Consider the following 16,367-nt stretch of genomic DNA (forward strand, 5'->3'; position numbering starts at 1 on the left):
AACCCCCTTCCCCTCCCCCTTTTCTGATGAAGGGTCTAGGCCCGAAACGTCAGCCTCTCTGCTCCTATGATGCTGCTTGGCCTGCTGTGTTCATCCAGCCCTGCACCTTGTTGTCTCGGATTCACCAGCATCTGCAGTTCCTACTATCTCAGGCTTTGTTATCACATGTTCTGCTATTATACACAACCCACTGTTAGCCACTAATAGACCCCATTAGCTATTCATTCTCCCAGGCTGATTGTTATCCATTCCTTTGTCTGTCTAGCTATTCTTCTCTCTCTTTGGGCTCTATCTCCGCCTATCAGTTACTCCTTACCTCCTCCTCCACCGCACTACACCCCCCCCCCCCCCCCCCCCCCCCACCCCCCCCCACCCACCCCCTCACCAACCCCACAAGTGTTAACTCTGATTTGTCGCCACAGATGCTGCCAGACCTGCTGAGCATTTCCAGCAATTTCTGTTTTTGTTTTTGATTTCCAGCATTTAAAACAAATGCTTAGCATTTCAGAAACAGCAGGTTGATGGAGACTGACTTAGTCTCTGCTGGATGAGGATAATTTGCTTACTGTGGAAATTGTATCACTTAAGTTAACACACATAGGCATGGTCTGGAAAGGAGAAAAACGTAAAAGAATAGATTAATAAATATTTGTTCTTCTATTTTATATGTAAATGAAACTGAGGGACCTAAAAACACTGCAGGGTTGGAATTTCAGGCACAGCCTAGTCCTACTTGGATAACAAGTTGATTAACTGCAGGAAATTTCAACAAATAATTGTACACAGTTAAGAAACAGTTCATTGTAAACTTACACCAGAATATATTTGATTTCAGTCACATTGAAGACTAGTTTCATGAGCCCATACCTTGACATCCCTCATTGAAAAGGTCAGCAAACTGACTCCAAATCATCCAGTTACCCATAAAGTGCAGCCAAAGCAACAATTTCACTTCCACTCCAGGATTTACTCAGAATCAGTTTCAATTCCACCTTGGAATTTAAGGAGTTGGCAGTCCAACAATTCTGCCCCAGAATCAGGAGGGAGAGTTGGTGAAATATGACCCTCTAGCAATTCTGGAAATATTCATCATGTATGTTCAACGATAGACGGTTCAACTTCTCCCCATTTGCCCACTCAAGACAAAAATCAGTTCTTGTCTTGCCCTGTATCAAAGTATCAAAGGATGGGGCTCAGACTGATGAACATTAACTAACTGCAACAAAAGAAAGGTTGTGGATGAAATTGAATCACTAATTGTTGAACGAAGGATGGATTTGTTGGTACGTGGTGTGAAAATGAACATTAGTTTAGACAAGTTGTGTTTCTTTGAGATAGTGATGAATATCAATTATTTAACAATTACACCCTGACTGGAAAAGGCAAGAAGTTCAGAACACTAAAGCGACGCTTTCCTACCCTGAGTACCGTTGATGTTGCTGAAGCATAAAATAGAATATAACAATTGCAACCAGTAAATGTACACTGGATATTAATTACAACACAGAAATACACAGGGTTATTGTATCAGAGCATTAGTATATCTAACAAATCAACCAGGTACCTTTATATGTACATGAAGACAGGTCAACACAAGCATTTCAGAGACGAGTGCATTCAGCAACTCTGATACAGACAGCTTATTACTTTTAACAGGTTTGTAAATAATGTTAGAAAGACATGTTTGAGGATTTCAAAGGTATTGTTGTGGAGAACAATAATTAAGATAATGTTTAAATTTGCAATTGAGCTCTAATCCTTAACATGACTTACACAAAATTGAGAAATAGCAAAGTCTTTCTTTCATTAATGTGGGGGAAATGTAACCATCTGGAGTGAAGTGACTTTTCAATGTGTCTTTTCTTCTTCAATCGAAATCATGAGGTTTCAATGGGGCGTTTCAGGCATTCACCCTCACACACACCCTCATTTTCACTGTTACTTCAAGTCTGCTAAAGTGAGGCAAATTTTGTTACTGTAATTATTCTATATCCCCACCTATTCCACTTTCTCCCCCTCTCCTTTAATAAAAGTGACATTAATGCTGAACAATCATCTGGCAGATACTGTATCAGAAGGATTGTGTGCGTGAACCAAGTGTATTGTAATGCAGCAATTGAAAGCTTGACTGTATTTGAGTTCCTGTCCTCTATCTTGGAAGAACGCCCGGTTTCCCTATCGCAAATATACAAGTCCCTTACAATCCCTCATTCTGAAATACTCATATGAGATTTGACATGTGATAGGAATATATGATCATTTGCAGGCAAGGTATTCTATATTTTGTACTGAAAACAAATAAACTGACAATTGATTTATTTAAGACGAGCTGAAATTGAAATGTAAGCAAGTAAATGTAAGAAATTAATTAATTTCCTACTCGTCTTTTAAAGAAATGTCATGAAGGGTAATACTAGGTATTCCTCACTTAAAGGGACACACAGCAAGTGAGTAGCTTGAGTAGGTTCCTCTCAGTAGCTCTGCTGGTCTCACACGTAGTTCCTTGCAGTAGAAGGATCACCTTGTGATCGTGGGTAGGCATTGCTTGGGTAGGATCCTCCAGTACCTTTGGAGCAAGAGCAGCACAGGAAGGCCCCACCGAGTAGACAGAGGGCAGCAGCAGCCCATCCTATGAACAGAGCTTGGCCAAACTCATACCTGCAAAAGAAAGAGAAACAAGATCAATATTTTGATGCATTGGCCTTTGATCAGACGAGGGCCAAAAGTCCCTGAAAACTTTCCATGTTTATTCTTAACCAATATTTGTCTTTCTTTCTAAAGTCTATATGGAACAATGGATTTCTCTTCTGAGGATTGGTTTATTGTACAGGTGGTTTACCAATGCTCAATTTTAAAATGTTTGTTGGGGTTTTGAATTTGTTTTATAGATTCTTCCAAAACTCTGGACCTAATTCAATTCAATATTCCAGGCTGCAAGCAATTGTCTTATTCAGAGACCTCTGTTTGTAGGTTTCATTGGCATTCGCTTCAGACAAAGGTCTGAATTCCAATAGTTCACATTAAAATAGATCATCCTCCAACAATCCATGTGGAATTCAGACACATAGTAGAAAATTGGGATAGAAATGATTGGACATGACAGAGTGAGCAAATGAGTGACAGCCTTCAAGATAGAAGAGATTTATCATCCACTCAGTGCTTCTGCTTGTAGCATTGCAGCAATCTTCAGGCAGAAATACTCAGTGGAAAATCCACCTTGGTCTCCTCTGGATCACCCCAGCCTCACAGTTGCTGGCATTTAGTCAATTTGATTCACTCCACATGAAATTGATATACTGCTGGAGGTACTAGGTACTGCAAACATTATGGGCTCTGACAACATTCTGGCAATAGCACTGAAGACACATACTCCAGAACTAACTGCACCCCTAGATACGCTATTCCAGTGCACCTTCAACACTGGTATCTACCCACCGATGTGGAAAATTGACCAGGTATGACCTGTACACAAAAAGCAGGACAAATACAACCAGGTCATTAGCACCCTGTCAGTCTGCTGTCAATTTTCAGCGAAGTAATGGAAGATGCCATCAACAGTGTTTTCAAACACTAACACGCTCAACATTGACCTGCTCACTGATGTTTAGTTTGGGTTACGCCAAGGCCATTCAACTCTTGACCTCATTACAGCCTTGGTTCAAACATGGACAAAAAGCTGAATTTCAGAAGTGAGATGAGAGTGACTTGACATCAAGGTAGCATTTCGCTGACTGGAGCATCAAATAGCTCTAGCAAAACTGGAGTCAGTACAAATTGGTAGATAGCTGTCTGCTGGTTGGAGTCCTACTGGCATAAATGAAGGTGATCTTGGTTGTTTGAGGTCAATCAGGAACAGTTTCAGGACATCTCTGCGGGAGTTCCTCAGGATAGTGTCCCAGAGCTAACTATCTTCAGCTGCTTTTGTCATGACCCTCTCTCCATCATAAGATCAGAATTGGGGATGTTTACTGTTGATTGCACAATGTTCATCATTCGTGACTCCTCAGATACTGAAGCAGTCCAAATTCAGGAAGACCTGGACAATATGCAGGTTAGGCCTGACAAATGTCAAGTAACATTCATGCTACACAGTGTCAGCCAGTGATCATCTCACCAATGAAAAAGAAGTGTAACCATTCCAGAATTTCAAACTTTGACCAATTAACACAAAAGAATTGTTGAAGTCAACAACTTGCATTTATGCAGCATTCAGTCCTTCTTGTTCATTCTCAGAATGCAGAAATCCCTAGCTTGTCCAGAATTTTATTTCCCAACCCTAGTTACCCTTTAGAAGATCGTGCTGAGCTCCCTTATTTATCTGCTGCAGCCTTTGTGCCATTAGGGGGGGAGTTTCAGGATTTTGACACTGAAGAAACAGCGATATATTTCCAGGTCAGGATTGTGAGTGGCTTACAAGGGAGGTTGCACATGGTGGTGTTCCCATTAATCTGCTGCCCTTGCTCTTCTGGATAATAGTGGTTACAGGATTTGGAAGGTGCTGTATAAGGAGCCTTGATGATTTTCTGCATTGCATCTTATAGATGGTACATCCTGCTGCTACTGAGTATCATTGGATGATGGGACATATGACACTTCAGCTAAATCTGCGGCTAATGTAAAGATAGGGAGGAGATTAAGTTGTAAAGATGACAAGGGAGTCTGCACATGGATATAGACAGGTTAAACAAGTGTGTAAAAACAATGGCAGGTGGAAAAGTAGACAGAAAATGTGAAGTTAACACTTTGGTAAAGTAACTGACTGATAGAATATTTAGTAAATGGAGAGAGATTGTAGAATGTTGCCATACAGAAGGATATAAGTGTCGTTACATATTTATCACAGAAAGATAATCCGCGGATACAGCAAATAGTTAAGGCAGCAAATGGTATATCAGCCTTCATTGCAAGGTGACTCAAAGATTATTTTCTCCTAATCATTATTTTTTGGTCATCTTTTATTGAGAACCCCTGTTAGTTTTGGATTCACAGACAATTCACCAGAATGACTTCCAAAAAAAAAGGCACTCGAGAATGCTTCCTGCAATGGGGAACACCAGTTACCCGGATAGAATGAAGGAGCTGGGACTGTCTACTATTTTGAAGGGAGGTTTGACAGGAGATTTGATCAGGGTATTCAAAATCTTGGAGTCTAGACAGGGTGAATGGGGAGAAACTGTTCTCATAGGTGGGAGGATCAAGAGCCAGGCGTTGTAGATTTAAGATAATTAGCAAAAAAGTATCAAGAGAAGTAACATTTTCACACAGTGAATGGTTAGGAACTGGAATGAACAGCCTGTGAGTAAAAGGTGGGAAATGGCACTGAGTAATCCACTCTTGCAGAGACTCAGATAAACAGTGGGCTGAATGACCTCCATCTGGTCTCAATCTTTCTGTGATACAGAGTTCAGTTCGGTTTGGATTAGTATTAGAGTTGAGTGTTGGCATCACACATCTGTGGATTACAAGAATGGGAAAATTGAAGATTTGGTCTATTCCTGGATTGCAAATTATTTATCATGCAACTTTTAGGAATGCAAAAGTCAAGAGTTCAGAAGAACTGGAGATTTTCTGCTTTTTTACGATAAGCTAAGCGGCTTTACGAGAAAACTGTTTCAGAAGAGGGATGAACGAATACTTAATAGCCTATAATTACTAGACAAACTGACTGAGTTTTTGAAGAGGCCTAATGTGGCTTAGCAACAGCCTCTGCGGTTTGCTTTCTATTTTTCTACACTTGAGAATTGTTTAGTTGTGGAAGTAATCCAGAGTCTCAAACTAATGTTATGGGTTTATGGGTTCAAGTCCCACCACAGTAGATGGTGAAATTTGACTTCAATGAAAATCTGCAATTACAAGCCAACCTAATGGTGACCACATAACCATTAACTGGCTCACTAATGTCCTTTAGGGAAGGATTTTTTAAAAATTCATTTGTGGGATGTAGGCATTGCAGCATTTATTGCCTGTTCCTACTTGCCCTGCAGAAGGTGTAGCTGAACCGCCTTCTTGAACATGCTGTGGGTTGACCCATAATGCTGTTAGGATTTTGACTCGTGAAAGTGAAGGAATGGTGATATATTTCCAAGTCAGGATGGTGAGTGACTTGGAGGGGAACTTGCAGGTAAAGGTGCTCCCATGTATCTGCTGCCCTTGTCTTTCTAAATGGAAGTGCCTGTAGGTTTGGAGGGTACTGTCTAAAGATCTTTGGTGAATTTCTGAAGTACATCTTGGACATAGTACAGATTGCTGCTACTGACATTCAACAGTGACCTCCTCTTGTAGCCACTGTGTTTACATGGCAGGTCCAGTTGCCTAATTTTCCAATCATTATTTCTCTGCTCAGGGCTGAGTCATCTCATCCTGTCTGTTTATTAATGTACATGGATTCAGCATTAAGGGGATAAAGTTTAACGTTATATAGGAGCTTCGTTGATAACCGGTTTGACACAAGTTTAAAGCAAAGATTTGTTTCTAATAAACCAGATATTTTACTGAAGAAACTTGGTACAAGGTTCGTTTTTTTTTGTGAACAGTAATTAAGAGAAACAAATTGGCTGTTATTGTAATTAAAATAAAATTGTTTAGTAGTGGGATTGATTTCTAGTGCAGTCCTCACTCCAGAGTTGTAACAAGAGGGAGGAAGTGAAAAGAATGCAGAGAAAATGGCAGAAATTCTTTTCAACATTGAAAATGATAACAGCATATATGAATCATACCCTTACAGCTTGTGATGCTTATGGGATTAATTAAAATAAACTGTACGCAGTTAATTTGAGCCCACATATTTCACTTCTCCACGCCCCCCCACGCATATTTGCGAACACACACAGAAACAACATTCACTTTTTCAAAGAATGTTCCCTGCTTTGTTTCATCTTGTACAGACCATTAACCTGCAAGCGGAGGTGAGCCCAACTGAAAAATCAGCCTTTCGATGTTTGTAAGAACAATCAAACCTTTCAGCATAGAAGTTTACTTTCTCCAAACATTAAATCTGAATGGTATCTGCTGTGGCTAAACAGTACAGCTGAATAGGCATTAGCACACATTTTACAACTCTACCTCCTCCTTTAAAGCCATGTCAGTAGTTCAAAACTCTATGACCATAGCATGCAAAGTTCATAATAATTCTGAGTAACATTGCCTCCACTTGCTGAACTGCATAAATCATCAATTATTTTTTGTTGATGTGCAGGAATTACGCAAGATAAATGTATCCATGTCTAGCTTAATTCCACTGTCCTTTGAGGACTTTCAAGTGAGAAGTAATCAGCAATTCATTAACAAATCACGACCAAAGGAAAATATTACAGATGCTGGAAATCTGAAATCTGAAATAAATACTGAAAATGCTAAAGAAACTCAACAGGTCTATTAGCATTTGTTGACAGAGAAACAGTCAACATTTCAAGTCCAATATGACTCTTTCTTGCCCAAAAATGTTAACTCTGTTCTCTCTCCACAGATGCTGCTGATGGTTTCCAGTGCTTGATATTAACATTAAATGTACAGTTTTACTGTTGTTTATGGGTCATAGAAATTCCTCAACAGTGGAGTAACTGAGACGTTTGTTATTCAAAACAAAGAACATCTCACCCACTAAAGAAGAAGGAAGGTCTCTGAGATTGGAAACAGAAAAAGGAAGGGGCTCATGCCAAAAGAAGAAATTCAAAGTCACATGATACAACTACAAAAGTGTTGATTTTGATACACAAGGTGAAATTGGTCTGTCAATACAGTGTGGAGCTGGAGGAACACAGGAGGTCAGGCAGCATCAGAGGAGCAGGAGAGTCGACATTTCAGATCGGGACCCTTCATCAATCCTGATGAAGGGGCCCAACCTGAAACATCAACTCTCCTGCTCCTGTGATGCTGCCTGACCTCCTATGTTCCTCCAGCTCCACATTGTATTGACTCTGACCGCACCATCTGCAGTTCTCGCTGTCTCCAAGTGAAATTGATCTGTGCCAGTTTCATAAAGCAGGCAGACGGGGACCATTGTTAGACATTGCACTCAATTTCCCATTAACTTGAGTGGAAATTGATTCACTACTGATTCACCAATCAGCTAATTTTCTGTCACTCCCATGGATTAAATCTTTCCCCTAGTGCATCTCAGGTCGAAAGTGCACTATTTCAATAGATGATGCTTTGGGAAGGTGTAGAGAGAAACAGAGCCCACAATGGAACGTTTTGTTTGATATGATCTGTTAGTCTTTGGGATATATGTCCCACTTACCAGGCATCACATAGCCAATGAAACCCATATACCATATTACTCATTTATGTGTTAGGCACATCAGATTTTTGGCTTAATGGAAGCATCCTGTTAGTGGCAGAAGTGGCATTCTGCAATAATAAGGTAGTTATCACACAAATATTCATAACGTAGGGTCTTGTCCTTTACAAGCAGAAAGTACATATCCATACATTGTACCTTTTTCAACTGAACAACAGCTTGGGAATAGTAAATATCTAGTGCATTCCATATGACAATGATACAAAAATAGAGATTGCTGGAAAAGCCCAGCAAGTCTGGCAGCATCTGTGGAGAGAAATCAGAGTTAATGTTTCAGGTCAAGTGACTCTTCCTCAGAACACGATAATGTCTTGGACAATCACAGTCAACTTGTCTGGTATGAATTCAAACAGAAGTTTGACTGTTAACTGTACCCTGCTGCATTTCCCATGACAACTTTTCTCCCAGAGGTGACTTGCCAATTCATTTCATGAGGTTTAAATTGTTATTCCCTTTGGTATTGTGTAAATTCTGTCCTGCTGACCGCAAGGTGAAAAGCTTCAACAGTATGTCTTTTTTTTACATACTTCAGTTCTGGACTACAATGTAATTGTTACATGACCTTCGGAATAAATCAGTTTCTACCAAAACTGTATGTTACTACCACATTTATAATTGTGTCAATATTTACAATGTTCATTGCATGTCAAACATATAACCTGAGGGGTATTTTCAAACATTTTAACCCCCTTAGTGAAGTATGGCTAAAAGCCTGTACACAGTGGTGTTGCCACATTGCACCTTTGAAAGGGATTCTCAAGTGGCTACAGCTGAACTAATTGCTGGTTCTGGCAGGCTCTTTTCCCTGAGGAACTTTCAGTTCTCTCAAGTCAAGCTGGTCTTTTTAAGGGGAGAATACAGCTGAGGAGGAAGATGAAAAGGGGAAGAAGGAAAAGTACTCAAAACATGACATTTGAACACAACCTACTTATTCGAATTCAGCTTCCTCATTTCAACCACAATCAATGGGTACTTCCAGACCAGTCTCTTATTTTGTACGTGAGACCACAATCTAAAGTTGCTTTAACTATTGACATTCTTACAATGTTAATCCCAGAGACACACCAAGCCTCATTAATTATTGTTATTTTAATCAAACTATTCAGATGTGTTATAACATACCTCCAAGGCAGTGGAACCTGAACGCAGATCTCCTAGTTGAGAAGTAGGGACACTGTCACTGCACCACAAAACCCTCACCTCATTTAGTACTGGCTCTAGCAATCCATGAGAAAATCATTTTAAGCAACCAGTTTTCCCTAGGACTTCATCAGTGCAGGGACACAACTCTACAAAGGATGATTTATTTGATAGATTGTTAGAATTCAATTCAAATTGGAGCTGCATCATGGAACCAGATGCTGTCCTCACTCACTGGATTGTCATTTGGAAAGGAAGTAGTGTCTGATGTGTTTTCGCCAAGAGCCAGAGCCTCTGTTTGCCTCAATTTTCTTCCTAATGATCTACAAAGGAGAAAACTCCTCAACTAAACCTACAACTTTGCGCTTCAAGTGGAACCAGATGAACTATCATGAAATCAACCATTTTTGGCTGGCAGACCATGGCTCAGGAAGTACAGATCTTGCCTTTACCTCAGAACATGGTGGGTTTAAATTCTCAAGCACATAATCTAGACTGTGATGTCTGCTCTGAGAGGGTGCTACACTGTCACATTTGCCACTGTTCATGTAAGATAATAAGCTAAGGCCCTGTCTGCCCTCTCATTCAAAGTAGAAGATCCTATGTCATTTGAAGAGCAGGGAGGTTCTCCTGGCCAATATTCATCCAAAAATCAAAACTGCCAAAAAGATTATTGAAATAACTCCACAAAGGCTTGACTTTGTGTCACTCCTTGACACTGATCCAGCTTTCTCAGAGCCAGGTCTTAGAGTGAGCAGAACCTCTGACACTCCTGTCAACCAGGAATCCTTAATTGGACCAGATTAACAGTCCCAATCAGGGAACTCATATTCTGTGAGGTCCATCTGGTTGACCTTGTTACAATCACCACAATTATCTTAATTGTTTAAAAGTAATTTGGAACATTCTGAAAGAGACTTTAATTACGAAGAATTCTTTCTTGCTTTGTTGGAAGCCAGATAGACCACTTACCTGTTGTTGGTTGGTGTTAAGGGGTTGTAGAACTCTCTAGTAATGTTGTTTCCATACCAGGCTGTAGCAACCAATGTAGCAAGACCTGAGAAAGAGACCAGGAAGGAAAAAGTTAGTCTCAGTCATCTTCTGCTAAAAGAAAAGAATGTGTCAAAATGCAAAGGAAATCGAATAGGCCTGTTACAGGCTTGCTCTAGGTCTTAGATCTGGCTTATTCCATGCAGTGTTAATTTTGGCTGATAAAAAGAACTTAGCATTGCTCAACAAAAATGATTACTCACCTCCACGCCCTCATCATTATTATGAAATACCATAATTTCCCAAATTACAACAAAGATATTTCATTTATGTTTCTTTTCTATTCATTTGTGGGATGTGGGCATCGTTGGCTGGCCGGCATTTCTTGCCCATCCCTAGTTGCCCTTGAGAAGGTGGTGGTGAGCTGCCTTCTTGAACTGCTGCAGTCCTCCTGCTGTGGGTTGACCCATGCTGCTATCAAGGAGGAAATTCCAGGATTTTGACCCAGCGACAGTGAAGGAACGGTGACATATTTCCAAGTCAGGATGGTGAGTGACCAGGAAAGGAACTTGGAGGTGGTGGTGTTCCCCTATATCTGCTGCCCCTGTCCTTCTAGATGGAAGTGGTCGTGGGTTTGGAAGGTGCCGTCTGAGGATCTTTGGTGAATTTCTCCAGTGCATCTTGTAGATAGTAGACACTACTGCTACTGAGTGTCAGTGGTGGAGGGAGTGAATGCATGTGGCTGTAGTGCCAATCAAGCCGGCTGCTTTGTTCTGGATGGTGTCAAGCTTCTTGAGTGTTGTTGGGGCTGCACTCATCCAGGCAAGTGGGGAGTATTCCATCACACTCCTGGCTTGTGCCTTGTAGATGGTGGACAGGTTTCGAGGAGTCAGGGTTGAGTTACTCGCCACAGTATTCCCAGCTTCTGGCCTGCTCTTGTAGCCAGTGTTAATGTGGTAAGTCCAGTTGAGTTTCTGGTCAATGGTAACCCCCAGAATGATGAAAGTGTGGGATTCAGTGATGGTATCATCATTGAATGTCAAGGGATGGTGGTTAGATTGTCTCTTATTGGTGAGGGTCATAGCCTGGCATTTGCGTGGCGCAAATGTCACTTGCCACTTTTCAGCCCAAGCCTGGATATTGTCCAGATCTTGTTGCATTTGAACATGGACTGTTTCAGCATCTGAGGAGTCATGAATGGTACTGAACATTGTGCAATCATCGGCGAACATCTCCAATTCTGACCTTATGATGGAGGGAAGGTCATTGATGAAGCAGCTGAAGATGGTTGGGCCTAGGACACTATCCTGAGGAACTCCTGCAGAGATGTTCTGGAGCTGAGATGATTGACCTCTCACAACCACAACCATCTTCCTATGTGTCAGGTATGACTCCAACCACTGGAGCATTTGCTCCCTGATACCCATTGATTCCAGTTTTGCCAGGGCTCCTTGATGCCACACTTGGTCGAATGCAGCCTTGATATCAAGGGCTGTCACTCTCACCTCACCTCTGTAATTCAGCTCTTTTGTCCATGTTTGAACCAAGGCTGTAATGAGATCAGGAGCTGAGTGGCCCTGGCGGAACCCAAACTGGGCGTCGCTGAGCAGGTTAGGTCTGAGCAGGTGCAGCTTGTTAACACTGTTGATGACACCTTCCATCACTTCACTGATGATTGAGTGTAGACAAATGGGGTGGTAATTGGTCACTTTGGATTTGTCCTGCTTTCTGTGTACACAACATACTTCAGCAATTTTCCACATTGTCGGATAGATACCAGTGTTGTAACTGTACTAGAACAGCTTGGCTAGGGGAGCAGCAAGTTCTGCAGCAGAAGTCTTCAGTACTTTTGCCAGAATGTTGTCAGGCCCCGTAGCCTTTGCCAGTATCCAGTGTCTTGATATCATGTGGAGTGAATCAAATTGGCTAAAGACTAGTGTCTGTAATGCTGGGGACCACTGGAGGAGTGCACAAGATGGATTATGCACTTGGCACTTCTGGCTGAGGATTGCTGCGAATGCTTCAGCCTTATCTTATGCACTGATGTGCTGGGCTCTTCCATCATTGAGGATTGGGATATTTGTGGAGCCTCCTCCTCCAGTGAGTTGTTTAATTGTCCACCACCATTCACGACTGGATGTGGCAGGACTGCAGAGCTTAGATCTGATCTTTTGGTTGTGGGATTACTTCGCTCTGTCTATCTCTCGCTGCTTCCACTGTGTGGCATGCAAGTAGTCCTGTTTGGTGGCTTCACCAGGTTGATCGCTCATCTTCAGGTATGCCTGGTGCTGCTCCTGGCATACCTTCCTGCTTTCTCCATTGAACCAGGGTTGATCCCCTGGCTTGATGGTAATGGTTGAGTCGGGGATATGCCAGGCCATGAAGTTACAGATTGTGCTGGAGTACAATTCTGCTGCAACTGATGGCACACAGCGCCTCATGGATACCCAGTTTTGAGTTGCTAGATCTGTGTGAAGTCTGTCCCATTTAGCAAAGTGATCATGCCACACAACACGATGGAAGTTATTCTCAATGTGAAGGTGGGACTTGGTCTCCACAAGCACTTGTGATTGTCACCCTTACCGATACTGTCATGGACAGATGCAACTGCAGCTGGCAGATTAATGAGGATGAGGTCAAGTATGTTTTTCCCTCTTGTTGGTTCCCTCACCACCTGCCACAGACCCAGTCTAGCAGCTATGTTCTTTAGAATCCGACCAGCTCAATCTGTAGTATTGCTGCTGACATTGAAACCCCCCACCCAGAGTACATTTTGTGCCCTTGCCATCCTCAGTGCTTCCTGTAAGTGTTGTTCAACATTGAGCAGTACTGATAAATCAGCTGAGGTTCGTCGGTATGTGGTAATCCGCAGGAGGTTTCCTTGCCCATGTTTAACCTAAAGCCATGAGACTTCATGGGGTCTGGAATCAAAGTTGAGGACTCCTAGACCAACACCCTCCCGACTGAATACCACTGTGTTGCCACCTCTGCTGAGTCTGTCCTACCAGGGAGACAGGACATATCCAGGGATGATGATGGTGGTGTCTGGGACATTGTCTGTAAGGTATGATTCTGTGAGTATGACTGTGTCAGGCTGTTGTTTAACTAGTCTGTGAGACAGCTCTCCCAATTTTGGCACTAACCCCAAGATGTTAGTGAGGAGGACTTTGCAGGGTCGACAGGGCTGTTTCTGACGTTGTCTTTTCCGGTGCCAGATCCATGCCAGGTGATCCGTGCAGTTTCAATTCTTTGAGACTTTGTAGCGATTGGTACAACTGAGTGGCTTGCTAGGGCATTTCAGAGGGCAATTGAGAGTCAACCACATTGCTGTGGGTCTGGAGTCACATGTAGACCAGACCAGGTGAGGGTAGCAGATTTCCTTCCCTGAAGGACATTAGTGAAGCAGATGGGTTTTTCCGACAATCAGCAATGATTTCATGATGATCAGTGGATTCTTAATTCCAAAATTTTTTTTTCATTATTGAATTCAAATTCCACCATCTGCCGGGTCCCTAGAACATCAGCTGGGTTTCTGGATTAATAGTCCAGCGATAATACCACTAGGCCATCGTCTACCCGTTTAACAGAGTAAAATGTCCCAAAATGCTTCATAGGCCTATTATCAAACAAATGTAATGTTACGCTAAGTCACTACATGAATAATCCAGAAGCCTATGTAACATTCTGGAGTTAAAGCTTCAAAACCCACTTAGGAAGTGAATCCAGAAGAACTGGCCCTAGGGACTTAAATGCAGAGCCTCCGATAATCCAGCAATTTAAGTTTGTGATGCTCAGAAACTTGAGACTTGGGAAGTGCTAATATTGATATAATCCCAGCTAATGTTAATAGAGGTCAAGTCACATCCCAGACTGAAAACTGGATTCGTGGATCTTAACTTTGATTTTTAAAAACCCTGGGAATCAATTATCGAATGCATTCATAAGAATCTGTTGGATTCCTTTTAGGACAACAAGAAAAACATGAATTGGCCAAAATGGTTAGAATGATTTTAGTATAAACAACAGCAAAAGGATTCATACTTATACCATTTATTTTATTCCAGCAAAAACTTCCAGATGAAGCAGGATGACCCGGGTCCCTTTCTTTAGTCACCCATGCCCCTCTGTTAGTTGCATGAAGGTTGATTTAAAAAGGATCCCTCCCTTTATAGATACTGTTCCACCCCACTGGGCTAGCACACTGGAAATCAAGCCCCACTTTTCCCCAGAGAAGTCACATAAGTTAAAATTTAAAAATTTGCAGAATTGTCAAATTTACCTGTCTTTTAAACCCTGGTTAATACAAAGCACAGACCAGGTTTCTGAACTCAAGAAGAATTGCTATTTATTTCAAATAAATAGATTCTAACTGCAAATAAACAATTATGATCAGTTGACATAAAACTCTACTAGATAAAACTTAACCCACTTATAAACTGCCCCTCTAATGTGCATAGACAGGCACAAAAAGCATGGGTGTTTGACAGAGGGGAAGACTGAGAATGCAGCTCAGTGATCCCTGTTCACAACGTTTGCTGAGACTGATTAGAATGCTCCTCTTCGATCTTCCTTCTTCAGATCCTTTCCTTTGTTTGCAGGAGGCACAGGGTGACTTGTTCACAATTAGAAAAGGTCTTGAATTTATGAATTAAAAAGGTCACAGCTGCAGAGGTCATTTGCACCACACAAATAACAGGCAATGACCATCTCCAAGGAGAGAAATTTAATAATTGCTACTTGACATTCAATGCTGTTACCATCACGGAATCCCCCACTAAGAACATAATGTGGGGGTATTATTCATCAGAAACTGAAATGGGACTAGCCATTAAACACTGTAGCTACAAGAACAAGTCAGAGACAGGGGATGCTCCAGTGAGGAACACACTTCCTGTCTCCCCAAAGCTTTTTGACTATCTATAATACACAAGACAGGAGTGTGATGGAATAGTCCTTGTTTGCTTGGATGAGTACCATACTAACAATACTCAAGAAACTTAACACTATCTGTGCCCACTTGCAAACATTCATTTCCTCCACCACTGATGGTCATTAGCAGCAGCGTATACCTTCTATGAATGGCACTGCAGAAATTCACCAAAGCTCCTTAGACAGGACCTTCCAAACTCAGAAATACTAGGAGGATAAGGGCAGCAGATACAAGGGAACACCATACCTGCAAGTTCCCCTCTAAGACACGTACACTCATGATTTACAAATACATCACTATTTCTTGAGAGCTGCTGGGTCAAAACCCTGAACCTCTTTCCCTAATGGTATTATGAGTCTGTATTAAATGGACTGATGTGGTTCAAAAAGGCAGCTCACCACCACCTGGTCAAGGGCACTAGGGATGGGCAAACAATTATGGCTTTGTCATTGGCATCCACACTGTCTTAATGAATAAACAACATATCTTTTCTCTCTGCCACAAAACACACCCTTCGAAAAGATTCATCCTCATCCACACCAAAAATGGTGGCAACGGCACGGCAGGGAGTGTTAGGACTCCTGAGCACATATGCTACAGGCTAGCCGCACCTCTCGCTCTTTCTCTCATTTTCCATCTTCTCCTTTCTCTATTCTTTCATCAGAGCAGTGTCAGAGGCTGGTCGGCTGCAGTGGTGGAGGTGCCTGGATCGAGGAGGTAGGCCCGGAGCCTGGACTTGGAAAGTCGTTGGGCCGTTGGCTGTGGTGGAGCTTGGTGCCCAGAGAGGGGCTGCATCCTTTGTGCAGTTTAAGGTTGGCGCAGACTTGAAGTGAAGTCTCAGTGGAATGGTGCGGACTGAAGGTGGAGTCCAGTATAGACTGGAGAGAAGGCACAGCACAGATTGGAGGGTGGGACCCCTGCACTGTCCAGAGAAGAGGTCCAGCGCAAACTGGAGGAGAATCCCCTGCGCGGACAGGAGGAGAGGCCCCTGCGCGGACAGGAGGAGAG

At 42.1% G+C, this 16,367-nt stretch overlaps 1 protein-coding gene across 1 annotated transcript in view; it reads right to left on the bottom strand.

Moving 5' to 3' along the window:
* Nucleotides 1-642: 642 nt before the first annotated feature.
* LOC109929747 (claudin-1) overlaps nt 643-16,367 on the bottom strand; it is a 40,153-nt gene continuing 24,428 nt past the window's right edge. Inside the window, exons 4-5 of the mRNA XM_020529323.2 lie at nt 10,412-10,496; nt 643-2,658 (exon numbers count right to left, since the gene is read on the bottom strand). Coding sequence (XP_020384912.1) covers nt 2,490-2,658; nt 10,412-10,496 — 254 coding nt within the window. The 3' untranslated portion in view covers nt 643-2,489. The remainder of the gene's footprint in view (nt 2,659-10,411; nt 10,497-16,367) is intronic.

This window comes from Rhincodon typus, chromosome 13, assembly GCF_021869965.1.
Source record: "Rhincodon typus isolate 14 chromosome 13, sRhiTyp1.1, whole genome shotgun sequence".
NCBI classification, from domain to species: domain Eukaryota; kingdom Metazoa; phylum Chordata; class Chondrichthyes; order Orectolobiformes; family Rhincodontidae; genus Rhincodon; species Rhincodon typus.